The sequence below is a fragment of the Ipomoea triloba genome, chromosome 4 (genome assembly GCF_003576645.1).
Source record: "Ipomoea triloba cultivar NCNSP0323 chromosome 4, ASM357664v1".
Taxonomy (NCBI): domain Eukaryota; kingdom Viridiplantae; phylum Streptophyta; class Magnoliopsida; order Solanales; family Convolvulaceae; genus Ipomoea; species Ipomoea triloba.
The window spans coordinates 32,724,298-32,735,119 of NC_044919.1; the positions used below are offsets into that span (position 1 = coordinate 32,724,298).

Genomic DNA, 10,822 nt, shown 5'->3' on the forward strand with positions numbered 1-10,822 from the left:
GAATAATAATCATATTTGAAATTAAATACTTAATAATTGTAATAGGTTTTAGTAAATATAGTATTTTTATTTGATAGTAAATGACAACTAGAATACTAATAATATAAGATGTGAATGAGATGATCCAAATCTCTTTCAAATTAATCAAATGTAACTACCTTAAAAATTTGAGGTAGTGTTTTGTCCTCCTTTAAAGTTTATTCGGCATGAATAAGATTAGTCGCTTTGTGTAGGGTACTAGTGTGTGTAGTTCTGGTGCGCAGATGAAAAAATGGGTTAGATATGATCCGTTGATCAAATATAGATCAATGGCTCAAAGATAACTACTCCACTGTTTGACCAAAATAAGCATCAAAATCGTATGGAAATATAATTAAACTATCAAAGCATTGCTAGACTGGATTGTGTTTGGGTTGAGATTCTAATGGTGAAAATTGACAGGTATACGGCTTTTTATTTGTTTTTTTTCTATCAAAAAATTTGTGAAGCTTTTGATTGTTTGGGTCCGACTTGAATGAATAATTAATTAGGGACATATGTAAACGGTAAAAATGGCGCACCTTAAGAAGGAGAACAACGCACCTTAAGAAAGAAAATTATGCACCCAAAACTTAGATCGACGCACCTTAAAAAGGAAAACAACACACCTTAAAAAGGAAAACAACACACCTAAAATCTTAAGCCGACATACCTTAAATTTCAACAACTACGCACATTAAGCACACAACACAACGTAACGCAACAATTCCCATACCACAAATTTTCAGAACTTTCAACATGATCAAAATCACCATGGCCACCGCTCTACAGTCTACACCCTTCTCCATTGTCAAAAAGCACCACCTCCACCATATATATTTGATCTACAAAAAGATTAATTTAGATTTATAAATAATCACTCAATTTTGCTACTTACATTAATTTGTTGTAGGGTGAAGTTAGTATCAAATTTGATAAATAAGCATTGTAGAGAAGGTGACAAGACAGTTAATAGAAGTGGATTGGGCCATGAAAAATGTGTTTAAATTTCCAACAAACAAAGAGGAAGATTGCAAGTCAAAGTTGCAGTAGAGAGTTGAGGCGAAAGAGGTATCTATGAGCCACTTTGTCGCATACGTAGGCGGTGGTGTGAGTGAGAGATGAGAGGAAGAAGACAAGAGGAGATTGTTAATCTGCATCGAATTCGGTGCCTGAAAACTAAGCAGAATTGGCGGAGGTGCATGGCGGTTTTCTGCACGATGCGGCGCCTTATAGGTGGCGCCACCCCATGCCTTGCCATCGGCTTTACCTCCTTGTACTCATTTCCTCTGCCCCAGGCCAGATAATGCATATCATATCTTCCTAACAATTACCTACCTTTATCCTGCACATACTATACACTCCATTTACTATATATACACGCTTCAATTAAAATATAATTAACCAAAAACCCAACTAAACCGCTATTATAATTGTAAGGTTAAAGATTTAATTTTTGTAGGAGCTTTATATCAAGAACTCGAGAAGTTCTAATTCAGATATTTCTCCAAGTAAGAATCAAACTTTGCAAATATGACGGCCATTGACAAATCTAGATTAGACTTTCAAGACCCATAAATTATATATATCATGCACATTGAGTTGCATATTCATTTTTAGTATATTGCAAGTTAAATGAACTTGCATTACACTAAAAATGAGATTGTATTAGAGATTCATCGTATTACGTGGACTCCGATCCACAATATAAGACTATAAGTATGGCTGAAGACCTCTAGTTAATGAATTTTGATTACTCTTTTTCGAAAGACAAACGAATCAATATAGTAAGCCTCATCAAAGAAATCAGGAGGGACGTCATCCTAGTATATATGACCGGATTGTGTCTCAGCCATTATAGCAAGAGCATGAGCAAACTGATTCCTAGATTGTGGAATAAACTCAAAAGAAATAGATAAAAACGAACTACTCATAGACAAACAGTCAAAAATAATACTACCAATATAGGACCTGTTGGTTTCTCTATTGCATAGGGCTTGAACCAGATTAAGACAATCAGAGTGGTTACAAATTTCACGAACACCTCGTTATTTTAACCAAGAAAGAGCCTCTCTGCACGCCATTGCCTCGACCATAAGGGGGTCTTACACACACTGTAGTTTTCCATTGGTTGCTTCCATTTTAATTTTGATTACTCTTTGATTTACTTGAAAACTCACAATCACTACCATATGTGCGCTTTGATTGAAACTCGTTTTGTGACTCTGGCTGACAAGGGAACACAAGTAAGTAAATCAGTATAGGTTATATATAGTTGACTGGCTCAAACCTAGCAGACAAATAGATAACTCTGAGTTAAATTTAAAATTTTATGTTACCAAGTCAATTGTGTGACCAATTTAACTGGGGTGTTTATTTTGATTACACTCTCATTGGTGAGATACCAAATAATGTTTAATAAAAAAAAAATGAATTAACAAGAGAAAGGAAATGATCTTCCTTAATTGCTTTTAATTCCCCAGATGAACGTAGTAGTATTAAGCATAAAATTAAATTGATCTACGGAGTAGTTAGCAAACGCAAAGCATTAGTACATTGCACAAAATCTGAGGAAAGATATTAGGGTGGCTGAGATTGTAGAACTACTAAACGTCAATATATAGGGGTTTACAACAATTAATCACGATCAATTAACGATCTTAATTCCCGAGGACGAAAAAAACATACGGAGGAGTACAAAGTTTTTAGAAAACCTCAAATAGCCGCCTTATATTAATGGTTTTGTCGTTGAAATTAATCACGAACCCACCTAATTCATTAATACTTAATTGTAGGAATCTGTAAATGAGTTCATTCCAGAAGTTTATGCTTAAACATACTTACTCCAACAAATATGGTCTTGCGGTTGCCTTTTCGTTCCTAAAATACTAAACTTATTAGGATTATAATTATAATATATGGTTCGAGATTGTTTACAATAATAATCAATACTTTTCCTTATTGTATGCTTAACACAGAATATATAAAATAACGTGTAACCTAACTATTAGTTTAAATGTACTTTTAGTTAAAATAGTATAGATTCAATATCAATAAATCAATAAAAGATCATGGTTGTTGAGCATAAACACACATAAATATGCAATTCAACTATTAATTTAGACTTTTTAGTTGAGATTAAACACATGACTTCAATTTGGTATCAGAGTTATGTTAAAGGTCATGTTTCAATTAAATTTTTAGTTTAGATAAAACACATGTTTCAATTATTTTACTGGTAACCTTGTGGTTTGGCGAATCAAGTGAATCATGCATGCATCCATTGTGCATGTGAAGATCTGTTTGTTAATCAAACTGTGAGAGAGAGAGAGAGACTTATTAGTTTGCTGGAACTTCAATTCCCGAAGCCTAGGCTCTATAGTCTACACCTTACAACCCAACCGCCTGTCTTTTTCTTCCATTTCCGCAAACCCTCTCATCTCTCCCATATATCCATAAATCCATCCCTTTATCAGTTTTACGTTTGCCATGGCGTGTAGTTTTCACTATTCTCTCTCTATCGTATCTACTATCTCTTTCATTCCCGAGAACCAGTGGTGTGCAGGGTTAGTTTTGTCATTTCCTGCATGCCGCATCACCTCCCACTCCCCTAGCCGCTAACCTCCATGTTTTCAGAGATGTTCAACACAAACTACAATACGCATGTCAATATCTATCTATCTATCTGCTCACTCTATACGCATCCTTCCTTTATTATTATGCCTATAAAACCCATTATCGTATCTCTCTAGCTTTCCACCATCTCGGATACTAGCTCTGATCTGATCTTGAGTTTGTTTCAATGGAGGATGTTACCAGCGTGGACATGATGACAACGAATACGGGGTCTAATGGGTCGAGATGGAACCCCACGAAAGAGCAAATCAACTTGCTTGAGAGCTTTTATAATCAAGGGATAAGAACCCCCACGGCGGAGCAGATTCAGCAGATCACCGGGATGCTTAGGGCTTTTGGTCATATAGAAGGCAAGAATGTGTTTTACTGGTTTCAAAACCACAAGGCTAGACAACGCCAGAAACAGAAGCAAGAGAATTTGGCTTTCTTCAATCACTTTCATTACCCATATCCCCATCCTCATCACCATCTTTATCTACAACATTGCCCCAATGGTACACTCTTCTCATTCTTCTTTTTATCTCTGTCATCATTTTTCTTTTTAAAGTAATGGAATCTTGCAACCACTACTCAAAAAATTATTAGGTTATCAAGTCAACAGCCTGATTAAATTGATCAGGTTGCCTTTGTAATTTTCATTTTTAAGTCACCAAGTCAACAGTCTGACCAGTTTGGCTGAGGTTGTCAATTTTAATTTGGGTTGTCTGAATGGATTGTTTTTGCAGTTATGTACCGGCCGTACTACGTAGCACCGCAGGGGGATCTAGGGTTCTATGCAAAAAGTCCTGGTTTATTCCTTTCTGCAGGGTCCACTACGGGCTATAAAAGGAACGCACAAAAAATGGAGATAATGCATAAACCCTCACCGCCAATTGGAGATGAAGAAAGTAACACTGCAAGCGTAAAATGCAGTCCAGAAACATTGGATTTGTTCCCGCTGCTCCCTACCGGGATCTTACAAGCGTCAAAGAGTGTTAACGGGGTTTCCGGTGATGCTCCGTCGTCGGGTTCGGTGGAGATTAATTGCTGCGGCGATGAACATAGAGGAGGCGGCGGCGGAGGGTCCGCCGGAGATCATCCTTTCTTTGACTTCTTCTGCGGAAACGGTCGTTATGGAGCTCACTGAATTGAATGTGATGACACTACTGCTGTTATATGCTGACAATGTTTGACTGCAGATACCTCTGATGCCTAGCTATTTCCTTGTCCAGTGAAGTACTAGAAAGATGTGACTGTTTTTCTTCTCTTTTTGGTTGTTTTTGACATAGACTTGAGAATTCAGATTATGTTTCCTTAGTCTTACAAGAAAATGTGACTTGAAGAAAGTTTAGTCCTTTCTAATTTTAATGTTTTGTTTTATTATGTCTGGATTTGTTTTATTATATGATTAATTAATCAAATTATCTTCTTTTTATTAAAAACACGTTTAGCAAATGGTTTTGAATATCTAAATATGCAAACATGCAATGTATGTAACAAACGTTGTTGAAACAAAAACGCCTTCTTGAAGAAGATGGTCATGTTCTATACAATAGTTATACAATTCAAATTGTGAACATTTAGTATGTTTATTGCGTATTTTGGACCTTGATCCACGGAATAATTTGCCATGTGTGGAATGGGCTGGTTGAAAGCCCATTTAATTTAAAGGCCCAGCCCGTGAAAAGGTGACCATGGCCCAATGAAATCCGACCCAAATTCTCAGTCAGCACCCGGCAGGCCAGCAGTATCTCTACACGTTAACAGTCGTCAACGTCTGTTAACGTTGTTCAGCCCGTAACAGTGCGGGTCCACGTGCTTGTGTCTCAAGCAGAAGATGTAAATTAGGGGTCAACGTTAGTTAAAATGCGGATGATAACGGTAGTAGTAACGTCGCCGTTTACCCCGCGTAGAGAACAGGGTAGGGGTCTCTGTGTCCGGCGTCTATTTCCCCACAATCTCAAGGCTTGTGTCCCTTTTTTTTCCTCCTTCTCTTTCTGAAGCTGTGGATATCTGCAGATGATTCTTGCGAAGATCTTTACAGTTTTTATGGATTCAAGGAAAATCTCTTTGATGGTAATCTCAATCTCCCGAGATCTTTTTACCCTTGTGTTGTTTACTTTCATGTTTCTGAATTTTCTTGGTTTATGCCACTGTGAATACCCCTTGAACTTCATAGTTTTCTCTGTCATGATTTCAGATTTTCTGGGTATAGCCCCTTATACTGATGATTTTATAATTTCCCATGTTAATTTTATTGTTTGTAGGTAAAAATTGAGTCTTTTTTGCTGTGATGACTGGTCAGCATCGTTTAGGGTATCTATTTGGGGGCTTTTTGTATATGGGGTTGTTGTGAAGTGATTTTGGTGATTTTTGGTGCCTTTGGAGGCTGCATATACGAATTAGACTTCAATTGTTATAAAATTAGAGGGCATAAGGCTTGAAGGATGGGAGAAGACTTGCTCACAGGGCTGTCAATTGAGAATTACCACCCTTCAACAGTCTTGTCCATGGATTCAATTGCCACCTCTCATGAGGAATCGGAGAGAGATATGACTAGGCATATTGTTCTGTCTTGCCCACCAGATATTAATCTCCCCTTGTCTGTGGAACCTAGTCCTCCACCTCCATCTTGGAACCATGAAGCTTTTGATATGCTGGAGGTTGGGCTGGGACCTCAAATTAATGACTCGGATAAACTTCTTGATATACCGAAGGTTGGGAGGAAATGCGCCAAAAGGCTGGATTGTGTATGGGGTGCTTGGTTTTTCTTTAGTTTCTACTTCAAACCTGTTTTGAAGGAGAAATCTAAGTCGAACATTGTTAGGGACAGTAATGGGGTCTCTGGCTTTGATAAGTCGGATCTCCAGCTTGATGCGTTTTTGGTTCAGCATGACATGGAGAACATGTATATGTGGGTTTTTAAGGAAAGGCCGGAAAATGCTTTGGGTAAGATGCAGTTGAGGAATTATATGAACGGGCATTCCCGGCAGGGGGAGCGTCCGTTCCCATTTAGTACGGATAAGGGGTTTGTGCGTTCTCACAAAATGCAGCGCAAGCATTATAAGGGAATTTCTAATCCTCAATGTCTTCATGGGATTGAACTGGTTCCATCGCCAAATCTGTCCTGTATTGACGAGGAAGAGCGAAAGAAGTGGATGGAGCTTACGGGTAGAGATCTCAACTTTTGCGTCGCACCTGAAGCAAGAGATTTCAGTTCATGGAGAAACCTTCCAAATACGGATTTTGAGCTTGAGAGACCAATCCCCGCACCAAAGAACAATGCGCATCCTCCCTCAAAAAAGTTACTTAGTGGGTCTGGGATGAACTTGTCAACGCAGTCGTCAAACCATGTTAACAGCAACGGGTTGGATCTGTCTTCTGGTTGCGGCAAGAAAAGGAAAGATCTTTTCTCACATGGAAGTGATGAGGAGTGCTACTTGCCTGCTATTCCCAGCTCAGAAAGGCCTCAAGACGCAGACGTTCATTCCATTGAGCGACCTTGGATGAGCGAGTTTTCTGGGGTAATGAGGAACGTATATGGTCCCGTCACAGCTGCAAAAACGATATATGAGGATGAAAATGGATACTTGATTATCATCACTTTACCATTCGCTGATCCTGGAAGGGTTAAAGTTCATTGGTGGAACAATCTCACTCATGGCGTCGTCAAGATTTCATCCGTGAGCACAGCATGCATGCCGTTTATCCAGAGAAACGACAGAATGTTTAAGCTAACTGATCCATCTCCAGAGCACTGCCCTCCTGGGGAATTCAAAAGGGAAATTCCACTCCCCACCCGAATCCCTGACGATGCCAAGCTAGAAGCATACTTTGACAAGAGCGGAACGGTGCTTGAAATAAAAGTGCCAAAACACCGTGTTGGCCCAGAAGAGCACGAAGTTCCTGTTTGCCTTCGCCCTCCAAACGAGTTTGTCTTGACTTAACCATTTTAAAATACCATGATTGCTTGGAGAAACACAAGAACTATTTTAGAGAGCACAATTGCTTGGAGAAACACAAGGAATTGGTAAAGGCAACTTCTATTGAATTCGACAAGGTAAAAGAAGGGAATCGGGGATGTATGCAGGTCAAGGTTTTTAGCCGTATTGACTAGATAGGTTATTTAATTTGGATCATACTGATTATATTGGTTTTTGTCATTTTGGCATTGTGATAGCTTTTTAGTGAATAGCTCCCAAGCTTAGGATTTAGTTGATGTGCTAGAGCCAATTGTAAGAACACTGCAGTTTCTCTCTGGCTATAGATCAGCTATTTAGCATAATGCCTGCCTTGTTATATCATCATTAACTGCCTTACGTGTTTCGACCTTTTGATCTCTTTCTTGCAATTCATGAGATGATAGGTAAATATTGTTATACTTTACAGAACTTGTGGCTTTTGCATCTGCATTACATGCATTGAAGAATCTCTTATTCTTTTCCCTCCTCTCAGAGGCATTTCTACTATGTTTTATAATATGTTTACCTTGTCCCCCTCGACTCCTCGTCAGTTTTCTATGTTCTTATCCACTCCTTTTCTGGGTTTTTTTTTGGTAATAAGGACACTGTGTCTCTGCTCTCTCTAGCCTATTGTGGAGTTTTGGCATTGCTCCATTTAAAAGGAAAAATGACATTGACATGAAGAGCTTCAACTTGCATACTAGTTTGTGTGTGTGGAGCTAACAACTGTACTGTGTTGGCGACGATGATGGGGCACTGTTAAGGTAAAAGATAGAATCTTTCTTGGTTAAGAATACATCCCATTTGGAATGCGCCACAACTAAGAGACACCCTAATTTGTCTATGGCACTGTTAAGGTAAAAGAAAGAATCTTTCTTGGTTAAGAATACAGGCCATTTGGAATGCGCCACAACTAAGACACATCCTAATTTGTCAATAGCACATTTGAGTCTGTGACTTTATTCGATCTCTAGTAGCTTAACTAGAAGTCTCGAGTTTGCTTAACTAGAAGTCTCATGTTCACAATGGAATTACCTTAAAACCTTATTGAGGCTAAACCCCATCCTTAATCTTCCCAAAGATCAGCGGATCAAGTTTCATTTGACAGATGTAGGATAAGCTTTTGTCGTAAGATGCTTTAACTACTAACTAGGACTGGATATCTTCTTATTTTTCGTTTAAAGGCCACATACAAAAACGAGAAAGTTGAAATCTTTTGATGCACTTTTGATCTCAAGCTCCACTTTTTGCACCCACAGCATATGCGGAAAGTACCTGTGTAATATTCCCTTGCCATATCTCGATTCATGAGTCTAAAAAATAAAATAGATAGTACCTGTGTAATATAGTTTGATGAAGATGACAAATTTGATATATAAAAAATAAATAAAATAGATAATATTTAATAATGATAAAAGTAAAAGTAGGTAGAAATTGACATGGACTTGCTATCTTTTTCTCAGGGTTTAGAGAATCCTCATTGTTTGTTAAAAAAAAAAAAGGGAAAGAAAAAAGAATCCTCACTGCTTTGAACAAACAAAAAGTAAAACTGACATTTGGCAGTATAATCGAGTACGTGCCTTAATCAATGACATCCAAGGACCACTTGTCTGTTTTCATTTGTTCCTATATTTTCATGATGACTGCTCCCTGTTTTTTTCTTTTTCATTTTAAGGATATTTTAATTTTAAATTCCTTCCAATAAACTTTAGCATTTCGATGTAACGTTACTCTTAATAATTGGATTAATTGATTACGTAAAATGATAGTAGTCAGGGATGCAGGGTAAATGTACTGTTGGTGTAATGAAACCGGTGAAACACATAAAGACATTAAATTATTATTGTTGTATGAACGTGAATAATCATGATTAGGTGCACGGGTTACTCGTGAATTATTTGGCAAATACTCATTATTAGGACTTAGGAGGTTAAACAAATTACTGTTGAATTTTTTGAAAATTAAAAATTCAATTTGATTATTATCATTTTATTTAGATAAATCAAATAATAACTAAAGATAATTTCGACTTGACTCAATTATTTCTTAAGTTTTTTTGAGTAGGCAACTGGGGCATTATTTGAGATCTCCCACATGGATCACAAAATCCTTGGCGGGGTTATTTGATTTATTGCAACGAAAAATATACAATAATATATTAGTGATAGCGTTAATGTAAACGGGGTCTACGATTACGCTACGAATACGTGTGCTACGGGTGGTGAAGGATGTCGCTCGGTGGGTCACCGGTCGACGACTGAACGGTTCGAAGCTATATCGCTCTACGAGTGACGAACAGTCATAAAAAGTAAGCAAGAGAAAGATGATGATCAAATCGCAAGTGTATTAGTCTAGTACTGATGAGTTCTCTCCCCCCCAAATGAGGGGTGTGATCCCCCTATTTATACTAAGCAGGTCACGTGAGTACTCAACGGATGACATGCGGATGGTCTGACGTGTCATGTCGGCATTGGTCACCTTGAACAGTCGCTCTGCAGGATCTCCGTGACGTGCTCGAGGTGGCAGAGCAATTACTCACAAAATGCCATCACTTGTCGCCTCGAGCATTGCAAACGATTAGAATCTTCGGGGAGCTCAAATGATTCCTATAATTCGGAATCTCCTAGCTCCTTAGTAGGCTGCCCGTAGGGTGGCAATAAGTCGCCCGTAGGATGATAATAGGCCGACCGAGTGGTTGTTGACGGAGTGTAGAGTGGTTGATGCGGACCGACCGAGTGGTTGTCGACGGAGTGTAGAGTGGTGGATGCGGACCGACCGAATGGATGTCGACGGAATGTAGAGTGGTCGATGCGGACCGACCGAGTGGATGTCGACGGAATGTAGAGTGGTCGATGCGGACCGACCGAGTGGTTGTCAAGTAGGGTGGCAAAGTGCGCGCGTAGTCCAATTGCGTATTTACCCATCACGAGTCCCCCACTTCTTGAATCCGCGAGAATTGTCGGGTTTGAGAAGTGAAAATGTTTTCTCGCCATCTTCTTCGGTCGGCTACATCATGGACAATCTTCTCTCATGTCGGTCTACAATTTCCTTCTCCATGCAACATGCCATCTTTGGGTTTCCATAAGCTAGAGCAATCCATATTTTTTTTTTAAGCCCATTACTTCACTAAGGCCCATCATTTTTCAAGGCCCATTGTTTTCTCTATAAATACCCTTCTCCCTTCTCATTTTTTTCACTTCAAGCCCCCTTGCACATCTTCAAGCACA

At 38.7% G+C, this 10,822-nt stretch overlaps 2 protein-coding genes across 2 annotated transcripts; both read left to right on the forward strand.

Annotated features, from left to right (window-relative positions):
- The first annotated feature begins 3,820 nt into the window (after nt 1–3,820).
- On the forward strand, nt 3,821–4,780 carry LOC116016178 (WUSCHEL-related homeobox 2). The gene is made up of 2 exons (XM_031256342.1): nt 3,821–4,148; nt 4,380–4,780. The coding sequence occupies exons 1-2, from the start codon at nt 3,821–3,823 to the stop codon at nt 4,778–4,780; spliced, it is 729 nt and encodes a 242-aa protein (XP_031112202.1).
- An 814-nt stretch (nt 4,781–5,594) lies between these two features.
- Nucleotides 5,595–8,021, forward strand: LOC116016972. The gene is made up of 2 exons (XM_031257460.1): nt 5,595–5,709; nt 5,901–8,021. The coding sequence occupies exon 2, from the start codon at nt 6,081–6,083 to the stop codon at nt 7,578–7,580; it is 1,500 nt and encodes a 499-aa protein (XP_031113320.1). The 5' UTR covers nt 5,595–5,709; nt 5,901–6,080; the 3' UTR covers nt 7,581–8,021.
- The last annotated feature ends 2,801 nt before the right edge of the window (nt 8,022–10,822 follow it).

What these genes read in the sequence shown, in the direction of transcription:
- LOC116016178 (XM_031256342.1), top strand. Translation starts at nt 3,821, where the DNA reads ATGGAGGATGTTACCAGCGTGGACATGATGACAACGAATACGGGGTCT. An exon ending in TCTACAACATTGCCCCAATG is followed by an intron (nt 4,149 to 4,379) that starts GTACACTCTTCT and finishes TTGTTTTTGCAG; the next exon opens with TTATGTACCGGCCGTACTAC.
- LOC116016972 (XM_031257460.1), top strand. Translation starts at nt 6,081, where the DNA reads ATGGGAGAAGACTTGCTCACAGGGCTGTCAATTGAGAATTACCACCCT.